We start from the raw sequence: 18274 nt of genomic DNA, 5'->3' as shown, positions 1-18274 counted from the left end.
GGCTTCCATCTACCCCTATTCATTCTTCTTTCCGCGTCTTTCATTTTACGCTACTGATTAATAATCAAAACTTTATGTGGCTGATGCTACAGAAGAAGGGGTTTATGCGCATGCGTCTACTTCTTCTATTGTTCTGGTGTCTCCGATGGGACCGTCTTACAGCGCACGTAGAGGTGTGGCATGTGCATTGCATCGTTTTCAGCAAGCGTTGCGTTGCCATATGAACCTGATATTTTACTGATCCTTTGCCCATGTGGATACGATATTTAAAAAAAAAATCTCGTTGCCGTGTGGATGTAGCCTAAGTCTGGAAAGGGATATTCAACAAGCACATATGGTTGTGATTGATCAGGTTTCGATATATTCTTAGATGCATAATGTATTTATGAATAGCATGTAGAGCTATTCGGTTTTGAAAGAGACGTAATGGAAATGGTTTTTGGAAGCAGACTGAGATTTTTAATCCCAGTTGTAGGCCTCTGAAGGCGGACAGCCTTTTCTAGGAATGACTGTTCGTAACTATCAAAGCCCCGTCAAAGAATCATGCAGAAGTCCTGGTAATGTTTAATAGTGACTTTTTTCTTTACACTTAACCATACCCACAGGGCATTAAATATCATTTACATAAATGCTGGTTAAACGTTGAGCTGTATACATTATCATTATGTACATATGAGCTTGTGTGCAAGGAAAAAAAAAAAAAAGATTCTGGTTGTGTTCGTGATGCACCCAGCCAAATGGGTTCTTACTTGAACTGGTGGTCCTTGGTGCTACGTGTCTTGGCCAGGAACCTCTCAGCGAGTTTCTCCAGATTGCGCGAGTAGTCCATTTCGATCTCGGCCTTCTTGCGGAAGAAGTCCTGCAGGTCCTGGAGGAGCTGCACACGGAGCTCGCACTGCTGATCCAGACATTTGAGCTGTTCTACCAACTGAGCCCGGATCTCTGCCAAAAGATGGAAAGACAGGTTTACAGCTAATTCCTTTGTGGCATTCCTTCAAGTTCTCGCAAGACATGGACTAGGATTTAACATATTATCATCAGCGATCTGCTACAATTCAGCGGCACCCTCAGCAGCCATACATAGTTCACATTTCAGGTTGTAAGAACCTTCAGAATGAACTCAAGTTAATCTTAACTCTTCATCGACATTTCATCACCTAACCCACCCAGGAATGTCGTGTCGGCTGTTGAACACTAAGAAGGTTGTAAATGAAAGGTCCGGAGTAAAGGTGCAACCATAAATCACCATACAAATGATTCCTTTAAGCATGAGCAGAACTGTTCATTTATTGACAAGCCTACCAGGCGTGCAAACGCTCCAACGTGCTGCCCAACCCAATGTTTTGCTTTCACACAAGCATAATTACCGAGGCTACAACACCGCAACTAACAGGTAAACTCAAAAGCTAATTATGTGTATTAACTATGTAGAATAAGCAAGCATTCCCCAAGCAACAACAGTCTTCATCACCTCCTGATAACATCACTCTGGTGATAAAGCAGATCATATTTTCAATTCGTTTTTTTAAATTAATTAAAAAATGACGTTGTCGAATGTCCATGAAACATAGTCTCATCACTTACAATAGCCATAAATAATTGTTCCCCCTCAGTTCATAAGAAAGAAATCCTTCAATCGTAAAATCTCTATCCCTGTGTCCGAAACCACTCACTACTCACTGTATAGTGGACTATATAACGAGTTCGCCATTTTCTAGTGCTGTCCGAATGTATAGTGAGAATTATTAAACCCTACTGTATGTAGCGGACTCATCGCATCCCACAATGCATCATGAAAAGTAGTGCACAACCAATGGTCACTAACCAAGCAATATATACCCCATCACGCATTGCGGTCACGCTGAAAGAAAAGCTGTAAAAGCTGTTCCATAAGGACCGTTAAGTATTTTAGATTGAGTATAGCAGTATGTTTTCCTTATGACTACGGGCACGAGACAAATTTATAAGTTGTGTTGCGAAAATGGCAATAATATTGTAGTGTGTTGGGGTGTATGGACAGAGGAAGAAACACATTATAACCGGACATCCAAGTACAATTAAAAATAGTCAGAGAATAGAAAATAAGCTAAAAATGGAATAAGACAGATAAAATGCAAGAATAAAAGTTACAGTGCAGAGTGAGGAATTAATCAAAAGCTTCGAATTTGATTTAATAAAAGGCAGCGGCAAAGAAGAAAGAAAGTATCCAGCCTTGATTTAAAAGAACTGAAAGATGCAGCAGACACAAAGTACTTCGTATTGATTAATGTGGGAAATACGCTCAGTATAATACGTATTTAATCACAACAATACATGCATGTATTTATTATTTTGAAAACCCACCAGCCGACTGACCTGGCACGTTTTAATTGTGCGACAGTAATGACGTAAATAACGGCATGGCGGAGTAGTGTCTGCCGAAAGTGTTTGGTTTTTTTTCCCCCCATTTTACCAATGAGCTCACTATATAGTCCTCTATATAGAATTCCCTAGATAGTGAGTAGGGAGTAGTGAACGAGTGAGTGATTTTGGACACATGTCCAAAATGTCTGAAAGCTTGAATAGTTTTATCTCTGACTGTTACAAAGCACTGACCTTCCAAGAATGCTCTTCGTCTTCATCATATTAACAATTACGTACATGTTTATTTTTAAATCTGTTCATATGGAGCATCCACCATGTAAGATGCTGTCCAAGTTGCTACTGTATATGGGCAATTCCATGTAAATGTCAACCTCACCATGCAAAAATAAAGCAACATGTAATACATCAAAACCACTCCCAGAGATATCACCTAGGCCTGTATTTTACAGATGTGAATAAGTTGAACCAATTTCTAACCAACCTAATATGTCACTGTCAGTCTTTCTTTCTTATAATGTAAAACCCAAGCTAAAATCAACTTTGATCATGTACAATTCTATATTATTGCCACAAGCCACAGAAATGTATGCTAAAATCCACAAAACAGCAAAACAATAGCCATTCTAAATATTTAAGAACTTTGATAGTTTTAGCTGATATTTAGAGAGTTTTTCAAAGGGTTATGGTGCTTAAATTGCTGATTTTCTAAACATATACCATGTCTATTTCAGACGCGTCACATCCATAACGGAATATCGTCACATCCATAACGCTGACTTTTCCTTTCGAAACTCTGCATGAAATACAAAATATTTTAAACAAAGATTTTTTAATATTCACCTTGGACCCCTCTATCAAACGGATATCTCCATTTCGACATTAGGTTTACAATTTCACAGAGTTTGATAAAAATGTACAGTCACCCAAGAAAAGTGATACTTTTTCTGTCACATCCATAACGCATCTTTTATTGGCGTTTTCTGGCATGTCCTAGATGTACTATGGGAATTGTTCTTGCTCTATCACTTCTCCAGTACGGTACCGCCTTAAAATATGCAACACCTGTTTAAATACTGGGAGACAATAAAACATGCACTGGGTCATTTGTTGCCATTTTGAGTTCAAGTGTCACGTCCATAACGCTGGAATTGCTCAGATACAATACCGTAGTAGAATAATAGCATGAATGTAAAGCTTGCAGCCAGAACTACCATCAGATCTACACGTCTATAGAAAATCAATCACGACGTTCTAACCAATCAGAAGAAATGTATTCCAACTTATGGCTTTTCAATTCTCATCCATATCCATTTCTCTCTCTCTCTCTCTCTCTCTCTCCGTCTCAACTTGATTTACTCCACTGACAAACGGCCGCACGACTAAAACGCCGAATTGTGCTGTATTCATAAATACTGGAGAGCTTGGTAGACGGCTCAAGTTGCTATACAACTAAAACATCCATTATACGTCTATAAAGAAAGGAAACCATGTTGTAATCTATGTTGACCACTCTGTAGAAACTACAGCAGACACACTGTAAATGTTGCATAAATCACACACTGTACTTCGTCACTACAATTAAGAAAATTCAGCAAAACAAGCTAGCACAGAACACCTTTAAACATGAACTGCCAGAATTCCAAATGAATGTGGTCCATTGATCAAACAGAAATAAAAAACTCAGGTTGCAAAATTACTGTAAAATTAGATAACAGACTTAAGAAATGAATGCACGCCTTCAAGAGAAGACATGAACCTGACATTCGAGAAGTTCTTCACAGACTTGGAGCTGTATTAAATTAGCTGAGTTTACCTTTGCATTTCTGGCTATAAAGAAACTTGATGACTTTGGTCTCCATCATCCCGCTGTCCCATGTCACAGCAGAGCGGAGTGTGAAAGTCAACGAAAGCACTGATAGCCCGTTCTGTCGCCTCTATTGTGTTTTAAGCTGAGAGTGGCAGTTCCACTGTTTCAACAAAGAGAAGTGGGATTTTCACTGTCTCTGACCTCTCTCTCTCTCTGTCTGTTTGTTTGTCTGTCTCTCTCGTGAGAAGTTTGAGGTTATTCCTCTCTTCAGTGACCTCACATCCCTCTATGTGCTGTATCATCAGAGCTGACTTGTTATAGAACGCAGGAAGTGACGTGGCTGTACCTAAAACATATCTGGTCGATGGTAAACATCATTCAAAACCCTGAGGAAGAACCATATCAAAACTGGCAGCTTGATTTAATAACGGGATGTCCAAATTATAATTAGGCCCATTTTGTTCAGTTTTTGGATGTTCCCTCAGATCAGGTGCAACTTGCTTTCAGAAGTGTGAAATGTTTAGGCTGCTTCGGTGAAGCAAGATTGCTGGATTCCCAAAACTGTTCCCCCTAACGGGCATTTTTTTGAATGATGTGAAAAATCCTTTTAAATATTCAGCTGTGTAATGTATTCGTTTGCCAAACTAAGAAAAAAAAAACAACTCGCTAGCCGTACACTCAACTTCTCCTTCCTAGCAAGCAACAAACCATGAAGAGTCCATTTTAGACCACATTTGACTTTCTTCAACTTTATAACACCGAATACAGACACTAACTGCATTAGAAAAAGCAAATATTTCTCACCTTTGTGTTAAGAAAGTACATTTTAAGCATTCAAACTATGCTATCAGCAAGCAAATTACCGTATACACATCATGGTAGATCACGATCACGTCACATAAATGTTTTACCTCAGTGGAAAAAAAAACTTCACTGTTTCACATAGTCTTGTTCAAAGGACTGGTAATGACAACCATGTACTTGTATCTTATTTGTTTGCTTTTCGGGAGATTCATAAGTCTGAGCTAATTACTGTGTTTTGGCAGCTTTGCATTTAAAAAAACTTTTATTGTTTACTTCAATGAAAGGGTCAACAGGTTTCTTTTCTTTTTTTTCCTTTCTTTTTTAAATTCATCTTGCCATCTACCACACTGGGCGGCACGGTGGTGTAGTGGTTAGCGCTGTCGCCTCACAGCAAGAAGGTCCTGGGTTCGAGCCCCGTGGCCGGCGAGGGCCTTTCTGTGCGGAGTTTGCATGTTCTCCCCGTGTCCGCGTGGGTTTCCTCCGGGTGCTCCGGTTTCCCCCACAGTCCAAAGACATGCAGGTTAGGTTAACTGGTGACTCTAAATTGACCGTAGGTGTGAATGTGAGTGTGAATGGTTGTCTGTGTCTATGTGTCAGCCCTGTGATGACCTGGCGACTTGTCCAGGGTGTACCCCGCCTTTCGCCCATAGTCAGCTGGGATAGGCTCCTGCGACCCTGTAGAAGGATAAAGCGGCTAGAGATGATGAGATGAGATCTGCCACACTGTACGGAAGCCAAGAGAGGCCCTTCATATAATCCTTTTTTTTTTAATTCACCTTGTTATCCCGAGATAACGACATAATTAAGAGAGGCCCTTCATATAATCCTTTTTTTATTCACCTTGTTATCCTGAGATAACAACATAATTAATTCAGGATCTCGAGAAAACAACACAACTAATTCGAGATTTCGAGAAAACAAAACTGTTATTTCGAGATCTCGAGAAAACAAAACAATTATTTCGTGATCTCGAGTAAACAGCTGAGAAATGGTTCATTCAGGTGCGCCAAGAGACGTGTGATATGCTGACTTTGGGGCTATTTCTCATTCTGTATAGACGCAACTTTGGTCATTAGAATGTCTGGAATAATCGATCGCCTAATAAGGCAATATTTTGATCAGGGGTTGACACAGGTAGAGATTGCATTAAGTCTTTTAATAAGGGATAATTTCAAAATTAGTCCGCGGCATCTTTGCAGAAGACTGGCCCGGCTTCGTCTCTACCAACGGAGATACAGTGATCCAGCTGAGATCATGGAATAATTGTTTTGTTTTCTCGAGATCTCGAAATAACGGTTTTGTTTTCTCGAGATCTCGAATTAGTTGTGTTGTTTTCTCGAGATCCTGAATTAATTATGTCGTTATCTCGGGATAACAAGGTGAATAAAAAAAGATTATATGAAGGGCCTCTCGCGGCTTCCGTAATACTGGTCATATTCTTTTTTAATTTTTCATAACATAGGTATCCAAATTATTGAGAGAGATCCCCGTCAGTGGAGCGCTATTGAATATTATTGGCTTAAATACCAGACCCAAATGCACTGAAACATCGAGGGGTCAAGAAGAAGAAGAAGCCTTTATTTTTGTCACATGTCCTCTCAAGCACAGCAAATCCACTGTATTTAACCTATCTGAAGCAGTGAACACATACATGTGCATACAAGTGAGCAATGAGTACTGTATGTTACAGGTCAAAAAATCTCAACCTAGGTCTTTGTTTTGACCTGGGTTAAATTTTTTTAACCTAGTTCATAATTTCCAACCTAGATAAAGTTTTGGATTGAAAGGGATCTTCCATTATTTCTTTTGCCTCTGTTTCTTCCATCCATTCTTCCATCTATACCTACCTAGTATTTCTTCTTGTCTGACTGTCTACCTAATTAACATTTTTAAAATGTCTTTTTTCATACTTAACTAGGATTCAAACTCAGAATCTCTTGATTCTTAACCCAACACCTTAACCACTAGACCAGCAACAATTGGGATGGAATTAAATGATATATATTTTCCCAAATCCTAACCCTAAACCTAACCCTAGATATAGTAAGTCTCCTTAATACAAATAGCAAATTATGAACAGGGTTAAAAATTCTCACCTAGGTTGAAAAATTCCACCTGACCTACAACCCCGATTCCAAAAAAGTTGGGACAAAGTACAAATTGTAAATAAAAATGGAATGCAATAATGTGGAAGTTTCAAAATTCCAGATTTTATTCAGAATAGAACATAGATGACATATCAAATGTTTAAACTGAGAAAATGTATCATTTAAAGAGAAAAATTAGGTGATTTTAAATTTCATGACGACAACACATTTCAAAGTTGGGATAAGGCCATATTTACCACTGTGAGACATCCCCTTTTCTCTTTACAACAGTCTGTAAACGTCTGGGGACTGAGGAGACAAGTTGCTCAAGTTTAGGGATAGGAATGTTAACCCATTCTTGTCTAATGTAGGATTCTAGTTGCTCAACTGTCTTAGGCCTTTTTTGTCATACCTTCCGTTTTATGATGCGCCAAATGTTTTCTATGGGTGAAAGATCTGGACTGCAGGCTGGCCAGTTCAGTACCCGGACCCTTCTTCTACGCAGCCGTGATGCTGTAATTGATGCAGTATGTGGTTTGGCATTGTCATGTTGGAAAATGCAAGGTCTTCCCTGAAAGAGACGTCGTCTGGATGGGAGCATATGTTGCTCTAGAACCTGGATATACCTTTCAGCATTGATGGTGTCTTTCCAGATGTGTAAGCTGCCCATGCCACACGCACTAATGCAACCCCATACCATCAGAGATGCAGGCTTCTGAACTGAGCACTGATAACAACTTGGGTTGTCCTTCTCCTCTTTAGTCCGAATGACATGGCGTCCCTGATTTCCATAAAGAACTTCAAATTTTGATTCGTCTGACCACAGAACAGTTTTCCACTTTGCCACAGTCCATTTTAAATGAGCCTTGGCGCAGAGAAGACAGCTGCACTTCTGGATCATGTTTAGATACGGCTTCTTTGAAATACAGAGTTTTAGCTGGCAACGGCGGATGGCACGGTGAATTGTGTTCACAGATAATGTTCTCTGGAAATATTCCTGAGCCCATTTTGTGATATCCAATACAGAAGCATGCCTGTATGTGATGCAGTGCCGTCTAAGGGCCCGAAGATCACGGGCACCCAGTATGGTTTTACGGCCTTGACCCTTACGCACAGAGATTCTTCCAGATTCTCTGAAACTTTTGATGATATTATGCACTGTAGATGATGATATGTTCAAACTCTTTGCAATTTTACACTGTCGAACTCCTTTCTGATATTGCTCCACTATTTGTCGGCGCAGAATTAGGGGGATTGGTGATCCTCTTCCCATCTTTACTTCTGAGAGCCGCTGCCACTCCAAGATGCTCTTTTTATACCCAGTCATGTTAATGACCTATTGCCAATTGACCTAATGAGTTGCAATTTGGTCCTCCAGCTGTTCCTTTTTTGTACCTTTAACTTTTCCAGCCTCTTATTGCCCCTGTCCCAACTTTTTTGAGATGTGTTGCTGTCATGAAATTTCAAATGAGCCAATATTTGGCATGAAATTTCAAAATGTCTCACTTTCGACATTTGATATGTTGTCTCTGTTCTATTGTGAATACAATATCAGTTTTTGAGATTTGTAAATTATTGCATTCCGTTTTTATTTACAATTTGTACTTTGTCCCAACTTTTTTAGAATCGGGGTTGTACAATTCTGACTTGTAACAAGTGCATACACACCCAGAGCAGTGGGCAGCTATATTACAGCACCTGGGAAGTAGGTGGGGGTTAGGTGCTTTGCTCAAGGGCACTTCAGCCATGAATACAGAGGGAGGGAAAGTGCTGTTCATTCACTTGACCCACATTTTTCCTGCTGGTCCAGGGAATCAAACTGGCGACCCTTTGGGCCCAAGGCTGCTCCTCTAACCTTAAGGTCATGATGTCCCCATCAAATCCAACTAACCTAGTGCTAGTGTCCTTTACTCTTCCTCATACACACATTTTCACAGTGTGCCAACAGATTTCAGAAACCAGCACAAGTTTGACACCATGCTTTCCCCATAGGGTATGGCAGTACCGTGACATTCTTCAAGTAATGATATTAAAGGGTCAGTGCGTGAAAAGAAAACAGCCAGTAATTTCCCAGTTACAGTGAGATAATGACTAGGCTGGCCTGCCTGCTTGGATGCTTTGTCAACACCTGCCACATGTAATTTGCCGCTTGATGTATAATTTACCGAACCAGGAAATGAGTCAGTGTCTTATCATAATGCCCAAAGATGCTCACAAGGCCTTTCCTGTAATTTCTATAAATGACAGATGAACTCACTACACTGACATGCCAGCTTGATATGCCATAACAAATCAACCATCGAGCATGTCACAATTGGATTTAGGTGATTTTGACTACTTGCTGGATTTGCTTTAATTAAAGAGGACCGTATCAGCTGGAGGAGGGGGAGGGAACCTCTTACAGTGGTGCTTGAAAGTTTGTGAACCCTTTAGAATTTTCTATATTTCTGCATAAATATGACCTAAAACAACATCAGATTTTCACACAAGTCCTAAAACTAGATAAAAAGAACCCAGTTAAACAAATGAGACAAAAGTATTGTCCTTGGTCATTTATTTATTGAGGAAAATGATCCAATATTACATATCTGTGAGTGGCAAAAGTATGTGAACCTCTAGGATTAGCAGTTAATTTGAAGGTGAAATTAGAGTCACGTGTTTTCAATCAGTGGGATGACAATCAGGTGTGAGTGGCCACCCTGTTTTATTTAAAGAACAGGGATCTATCAAAGTCTGATCTTCACAACACGTTTGTGGAAGTGTATCATGGCATGAACAAAGGAGATTTCTGAGGACCTCAGAAAAAGCGCTGTTGATGCTCATCAGGCTGGAAAAGGTTACAAAACCATCTCTAAAAAGAATTTGGACTCCACCAACCCACAGTCAGACAGACTGTGTACAAATGGATGAAATTCAAGACCATTGTTACCCTCCCCAGGAGTGGTCCACCAACAAAGATCACTCCAAGAGCAAGGCGTGTAATAGTCGGCGAGGTCACAAAGGACCCCAGGGTAACTTCTAAGCAACTGAAGGCCTCTCTCACATTGGCTAATGTTCATGAGTCTACCATCAGGAGAACACTGAACAACAATGGTGTGCATGGCAGGGTTGCAAGGAGAAAGCCACTGCTCCTCAAAAAGAACATTGCTGCTTATCTGCAGTTTGCTAAAGATCACATGGACAAGCCAGAAGGCTATTTTAAAAATGTTTTGTGGACGGATGAGACCAAAATAGAACTTTTTGGTTTAAATGACAAGCGTTATATTTGGAGAAAGGAAAACACTGCATTCCAGCATAAGACCCTTATCCCATCTGTGAAACATGGTGGTGGTAGTATCATGGTTTGGGCCTGTTTTGCTGCATCTGGGCCAGGACGGCTTGCCATCATTGTTGGAACGATGAATTCTGAATTATACCAGCAAATTCTAAAGGAAAATGTCAGGACATCTGTCCATGAACTGAATCTCAAGAGAAGGTGGGTCATGCAGCAAGACAACGACCCTAAGCACACAAGTCGTTCTACCAAAGAATGGTTAAAGAAGAGTCAAGTTAATGTTTTGGAATGGCCAAGTCAAAGTCCTGACCTTAATCCAATCGAAATGTTGTGGAAGGACCTGAAGCGAGCAGTTCATGTGAGGAAACCCACCAACATCCCAGAGTTGAAGCTGTTCTGTACGGAGGAATGGGCTAAAATTCCTCCAAGCCGGTGTGCAGGACTGATCAACAGTTACTGGAAACGTTTAGTTGCAGTTATTGCTGCACAAGGGGGTCACACCAGATACTGAAAGCAAAGGTTCACATACTTTTGCCACTCACAGATATGTAATATTGGATCATTTTCCTCAACAAATAAATGACCAAATATAATATTTTTGTCTCATTTGTTTAACTGGGTTCTCTTTATCTACTTTTAGGACTTGTGTGAAAATCTGATGATGTTTTCGGTCATATTTATGCAGAAATATAGAAAATTCTAAAGGGTTCACAAACTTTCAAGCACCACTGTAGTTAGCATTAAATAGAGTTAACATTATATTTAAATCAGCTGATATTTAAAATGGAGGAAATTCTTATGCTGTTGGTCCTCATTAGGTGACTAGAAGTCAGGGAAGAAAAGAAAAAGCACCAAAACAATTATATAGTAGATTTATGCATCCTAAACTGGGATGGGTTTTAGGATCAGGTTTATACTATGTGAGGACTGTTCAAGTGAGAGCTCATTTCATCCCACATTACTTGGAAAGTGCAAAGATCTAATTACGCCATCAAATCTGCCTCGTAGATTTTAATAAGCGATGCAGTTGATTTCTATGGCGTAAAGCTCAAGCAAAAGGGCAACTAAAACGAGTGATGAGCTCAGCAATTAGAGCCTGAGGAACACCAGAATCTAGGCTATGGTCTGATACAGTCTCACCACAGTCACAGTGATGTGCTCAGATTTTCCACAGATATTACATTCTCATAAAATGCTATAAAAAAAAGTCAAAGAAACGTCGTCATGAAAGCCATGTGGTCTAAAGCCAACTAAAAAAGCTCTCCAACAGAGAAGTGGGTTTTGGGAAAAGACACTGTTGCAAAATCCCTGAAAAGCTAAAAATATCGTAAATGGAAAACTTCTCTTTTGGTCATCGTGGGAGGAACTTGAGACCAAAGGCATGGTGAAGCTAAAAGGCACTGCAGAAACTATTTTGGTGCAGCTAATAAATTTTGCATTTATAAGGACTTAAAGGGACAGAATGGTAATACATTAAAAAACCAAACCAAAAAAAAAAAAAACCCCAAACCACCAACTCAATTATAATCAAACTTCAAATAGAAATGAATTCGACAAGAAATAAAACATGAGCGTTTGCTGCTGTTATAGGAAAATAAACCACAACGGAACCCGAACTGGATTATTTTCATCGATAAACAGCAAGTGTTTTATTCATCTAATACCACAGCAATTTGTCAACAATTATCACTTTTTATTTATTATGAATGTCACACTGAACTTGTAACCATTTATTGTCATATTTAATGTTATGGATCATCCACAAGACAACTTACTTCCTGTAAATCACTTATTTATAGCAGCTATAAACAATCATTCCTTCACCAGCCTCTCTTTTTTTCCTCTCTCTTGATTTTAATAAGATGAAACTGCATCTTGTTATGTGATTTACAGAGAATGTGGGAAGTGCAAACTCCTGTTCTGAATACTCAGTGGCAGAAAACTCATTGTTATAAAGTGCTGACACTGGAGACTCCTTCCTTAAAAGCTACATAAATGTCAACTTAAGCCTAGGTCACAACCGGACGTACGATTTTTTTGGCCGTGCGATTTTTGGCGTTTCCCAAATCGCTGCGTTTTTTTTGTTCGTGGAGAAAGACGCACGTTGGCCGTAAGTTTGTCTTGCAACCTGAAAAAAAACGTAAGCGCCCGTAGAGTTTGTTTGACATGACAAAGAACCTCTGCGGCCGGTCTGCGGCCAGTCTCATCTCATCTCATCATCTCTAGCCACTTTATCCTGTTCTAGAGGGTCGCAGGCAAGCTGGAGCCTATCCCAGCTGACTACGGGCGAAAGGCGGGGTACACCCTGGACAAGTCGCCAGGTCATCACAGGGCTGACACATAGACACAGACAACCATTCACACTCACAATCACACCTACGGTCAATTTAGAGTCACCAGTTAACCTAACCTGCATGTCTTTGGACTGTGGGGGAAACCGGAGCACCCGGAGGAAACCCACGCGGACACGGGGAGAACATGCAAACTCCGCACAGAAAGGCCCTCGCCGGCCACGGGGCTCGAACCCGACCTTCTTGCTGTGAGGCGACAGCGCTAACCACTACACCACCGTGCCGCCCTGCGGCCAGTCTACGGCTCAAAAATCAGCACGTCACACGCGCGCCCTCCGTGCGTTTCTTGGACGTAGACCGGCCGTAGGAGCACGTACGGCTGGTTGTGACCTTGGCTTTACAGAAAGCGTCACTATATCAGTGATGTGTTTTCTTTGTGAAACAGAAACACTTTCTTAATCTATATTCTCAAAACATATTAAAATTAGTGTATTAATATAAACATGTGATGTCAATTATCTCCTTTACCTGGATTACCTCCTCCTCCTGTGGCCATCCATCCACTATTCTAAATTTTTTTTTTTTTTAATTAAAGAGATTTTTTGACTAATTGAATACATCATAATGGGAGTACTAAAGGAAGAGGACCACACACTAGAACCCAATACTGGGCATTTTCTTCAACAGAGAAGTTAGAAATAGGCCAGTCACCTAGAACCGATGCATTCATGTCAAACTTTGGTCAATCAAACCTGTATAACCAACCTCCAAAATCCGTATTTCCCTTATAAAATCCGTATAAGATGCAAATTAAAATAATTTACCTAAAATTTGGATGATAATTAACAATGATGTATCCCAGTTACTTTTTATTCAATATTAATAACAATAAACCTTCAGAATGAATACAAAGCTCCAATGTTTGACAAAAACACAAAGTGTTATCAGCGTAGTTACGAAGGAAATACTTCGTTGTTTGGAGACAGGTTTCACCGAGCGGCTATTATGCGCAAGACTTCATATTAGCCACAAAGTCAGAAAAATCTGTTCATAAAATTACATTATAATGACCAAATACAATGAAAAGTATTTTTCCAGTCTCACCTGTGAAAGGTAATCCCATGTGATCTCGTTTGGACGGTAAACCTGTTGGTACAGTTAAACGCAGCACATGAATGAGGCATCTTTATTCTCGGCTACTGTCTAGACACTGTACCAGAGATGGTTGAAGAATCACTTTGCCACATCCAATATGGCGGCGAGGATGACGTATGATTCTACGCAGAAGGCGGCGTCTATGTTTATATGTCTATGACTTCCCGGTTGGCGGGATTCTCGCAATGCGGTGTGCGCATGATCAAAAGTGGAACGAAGTCTCGCTACCACAAGATAACGCGCGATTTCATAAGACTCTTTACTGGCTGTCTGTGGTGTACAGTACGTTTGTAAATGTTATGCGCTCTTTTATCATCGTGGGAATTGATTATAGCTCTAAATAAATATTGAAGTTTTTTTTAAAGAATCCGTATAACTTTATTTATACGCCCGTATACTACGTTTATTGAATCAAATCCGTATAAAATACGGACATTCCGTATAGGTTGACATGTATGCCGATGACCAATTAGCTTCAATCTCCATCATTGCAAAATGGAAGCAAGATGAAATAAAAGCTGGTACATAAAATTATGATTTCTTCTCATTATCATTATTCCAGTAAATTATGTGAAAAGAAAGAAAATATGTTTTCCAGCTTAATCAGACAGATCCTGACCTAACTGATCAAGGTTTACTGAGCGTTATGGTAAGCATTCCCATAAACATTACATTCACATTATGGATTAGTCTGTCTGAACTGTCTGAGAGCAGTGACCCATGACCTTAAGTCTGCACTCACAGCAAAACAACCTTCCACCAGTTCACCCGGATCTGTCAATGCTGATAAGGTTTTGTTGAATGACCTCCAAGACTACAGCTACAAGAGTATTCAGGAGCACTAAGTTTGTGGACTAGAGATCTGAAAGTTGCTTTATCAGAAAGATTACCAGACCTTAGTCCCCAAATGCTGCCCATGTTCTAGGTAGAGGATGTTGCCCATGTTCTAGGTAGAGGATGTTGCCTACATTGCCTTCAGAAACTTTGGTGCCAATTATGACCCATGGTCCACGTTCACAAGCTTTGATGCCAAGTACTGTATGGCCGATGCTCTACGTTCACAAGCTTTGATGCCAAGTACAGCCCATGTTTTACATTCACAAACTTTGGTGCCAAGTATGGCCCATGTTCTATGTTCACAAGGTTTGGTGCCAAGTACGGCCCATGTTTTACATTCACAAACTTTGGTGCCAAGTACGGCCCATGTTCTACGTTCACAAACTTTGGTGCCAAGGATGGCCCATGTTCAGAAACTTTGGTGCCATGTACTGCCCATGTTCTACATTCAGAAACTTTGCACCCTGCTATTCTGGAGTGGTTAGTTTAGGCTTACATTAGGCTTCTAGAGTTACAGTGGCCTGCATGTAAATAACAGAGCACATGCAATCAAGGACACACATGAAGATAGATTGTATCAAATGTGTAGCTGGGCAACTAAGACTTGAATAATTCGCACAGGCCTGGTAACATTTTAAAGGTATATGGGGTTAGAATGATAATGACAAGACTGGAGAAACATCATCACTTACTACTAGACATTTGTTTGACCTTGATGATTGAAAAACTTCATGGACAGGAAGACTTGAGAGTATTTCAGCATTACAACAAATGTGCATTTTCAGAGGTTTTCTACACTGTCTACACTCTAAAAAATAAAGGTGCTTCAGTGGTTCTTCAAATCTCTGGATGGTTCCATGGAGAGTCAAAACTCTGTGATGAACCATTACATTATGCGAAAGATTCTTCACATTGGAAATGGTTCTTCAGAGCCTGGCATTCTCTTGCCATTTGCTGGTCAATGCACATAGGCTATGTTTACACAAATCTGTCTTCACTGCTCAAACAAATGGTTTAAATGGTTCTTTAAAGAACTGTTGCATGAACGGTTCTTTGAAGCCCTGAAAAAGGTTCTTCCATGGCATCACCCTGAAGAACCGGTATTGGCCCCATTATTTTTTTAGAGTGTAGCCAAGAAAATTAGTCTCGTCACATGGTCCCTAGGTATGGAGTTCCAGGCTCTGGGAGTGAAGCATACAAGAACTGATCAGAAGGATGTCCAAAGTGCTACCCATGCTCGAAGTTTAGGAACTTTAGTGTCACATCAACCAGGAGAAGATACAATGATTCGCAGCAGTATGAGGAACTCTACAACAGTCTGGTTAGATTTCGTTTGAAACTAGAAAAACAAGCAGACCTTATTTACACTTGCTCTATACCCAAAAGCGAAGACCATTGCCTCCTGCTTTTTATATGATATCTCTGTAGACACAGTACTAGAAAATATGCTGATTATTCAATTCAATTACATTCTATGAGAATGTAACCTTGAGAGGAACCAGACACAAAAGGGACTGTGGCATAATAAATTATTCTTCTTACAGTCCCACTCTACTAGAGAGAAAATATCATTTTATAACATTATAAACCGGTAATTTATATTATATACAGCACAGAGCCCGATATTGAGTGCTCTCAACCATCCTACAGTGACGCAACATGACAGTGTATCCTCTTCAGAGCCAAGTCCATTCTCAGTCCACACCCCTCATCACCCCAGCTGTCACTCTGCTCATTTCTACACCGGCTGTCCTAGAAGGCCGCACCCAAAATCTGTCATGTTACATTATGTTCCCTAGGCACAGGGTTTCTAGACTCTGGGCATGGAGCCATGGAAGAGATAGATGTGATAAGAAGGCTCTCCAAAGTGCTGGCCATGTTCTAAATTCAGCAAATTTGGTGCCATAGTTTAGGCTTGGATTAGGCTTAAGAAGTGGCAGGGATCTGGCGTATAAACAACAGAGCACATGCAGACAAACAGGCGGCAAGGTAGTGTAGCAGGTAGCATTGACTCATTCCAGCTACAGGGTCCCTGGTTTGATCCTGAGCTCGGGTTACTGTCTGTGAGGAGTTTCACACGTCCTCCCTGTGTCTGCATGGGTTTCCTCAGACCTTTCAAAAACCTGCCAGTAGGTAGACTGGCTATGCTAAATTGCCCCAAGTGTGAATGAGTGTGTGTGTGTGTGTGGTGCCCTTCGATGGACCGGTGTCCCATCCAGGGTCTCGTATTCCGGGCCCGTATTCTGTATTTCCTGGGATAGACTCTGGATCCACCATGATCCAGATGAGGATAAAGCAGTTACTGATAATGAATGAATGAATAATGCAGGCATCAAGCCTGATGAGTGGGTATCTGTGGCATTCATCAAAACAGCATGATGGACCAAAAAACACCCACAGTCCTTAAAAGACCTGGCGGCTTGCCTGTCTGGTCTTTATACTTGATCTAAAATCATGGCTGACCCAGATCAGATCCTGCAAACTCTCACACAGTGCCAATGCAATGAAGACACTTTGTTTTCCCAGCTACAAAGTCTTGTGGTGCAGTGGTTATTCACAATTCTGTCTTTTCTTCCGTTGCATAGCAAGATGGACAATTCTGAAAAGTGTATCAGTTTATTTTTCAGATGCTGAATAGAAAAGTTTGGTTGAGTTCAAAAAATTAAGTTTCAGCTCTAGAGAGCGGACTTGGCAGGAATTTGTCGAACATCAGGGAACATTGTAACTCAGAGATGTTAGGGAATATCATAAAAGATATATCCCATGATTTAGAGTCTTTTGGCATTTCCGAGCAGAAATCTGCTGCAATTCTCGTAGATTCTCAAAAGACAGCCTTTATAAGTCTGAAGCGCATCACTGAATCTCTTTTGATTTTGCCAAATTAAGATCAACTCTGTGCTGACAGGGAAAAATCACATACCCATTTTTTCCAACAACAAAGTATTAAACCATACATACCATGATGGAATCGGGGCACAATGCCAGGACAAATATCCAGTGCCCTCCACAATTATTGGCACCCTTTGCAAAGATTAGTCAAAAGGATTAGAAAAAAGTGAGAAAAATCCAACCTTTCATTGAAATGAATGTATTCAAAACGAATTCCTCATCAAGAAATAATTGTTGAACAAAAACACATATGCCACTATTATTAGCACGCCTGCCAATAATCCAACTTCCCTTTTCCAGTAAAACAGCACAGTCTTCTCCTATAACATTTTATAAGGTTAGAGAAAACAGAGCAGGGCATCTGAGACCATCCTCTTTACACAATCTCTCCAGATCATCCAGGGTCCTCAGCCCTCTCTTCGGTGGGGTTTACATTAGACCGTATCAGCGGATCATCAGATTAACGTTTTTAAAACGATTAGTGTGTACACAGCAACGCCAATACACGATTCGCGTGCACACAGCAACGCCAATACACGGATACGCTCGGCTCCGCAGGCATCCTGCGCTCCAAATCACTCCGCCCTGAACAGCGAGTGCCCTCTGGAGGGTGCGCACTCCGGCCCTGCGCAGCTCACAGAGCACGCGAGTGGAGCGCACGAGCTGTGATTCGGGACTGAGCCGCTGTGTGTGTGATCTCAGTGCATGTCGGGCATGCGCGTCACTTACCACTTGCAAGTGGAAGGATGGCAAGCCTAAAGACAAT

The 18274-nt window shown here is 40.6% G+C and overlaps 1 protein-coding gene across 3 annotated transcripts in view; it reads right to left on the bottom strand.

Moving 5' to 3' along the window:
• The window catches only part of srgap2 (SLIT-ROBO Rho GTPase activating protein 2), a 285919-nt gene that overhangs the window by 154437 nt on the left and 113208 nt on the right, over nt 1-18274 (bottom strand). For 2 of the 3 annotated variants that reach the window (XM_060910660.1, XM_060910661.1), the window contains exon 3: nt 750-942. In XM_060910660.1, the coding sequence (XP_060766643.1) occupies nt 750-942 (193 nt within the window). Of the gene's footprint in view, nt 1-749; nt 943-4177; nt 4346-18274 lie in introns of those variants that run through there. The other variant, XM_060910662.1, reaches the window with a different exon arrangement.

The sequence above is a fragment of the Neoarius graeffei genome, chromosome 26 (genome assembly GCF_027579695.1).
Source record: "Neoarius graeffei isolate fNeoGra1 chromosome 26, fNeoGra1.pri, whole genome shotgun sequence".
Lineage (NCBI taxonomy): Eukaryota > Metazoa > Chordata > Actinopteri > Siluriformes > Ariidae > Neoarius > Neoarius graeffei.
This window is presented reverse-complemented; position numbering and strand designations above follow the sequence as displayed.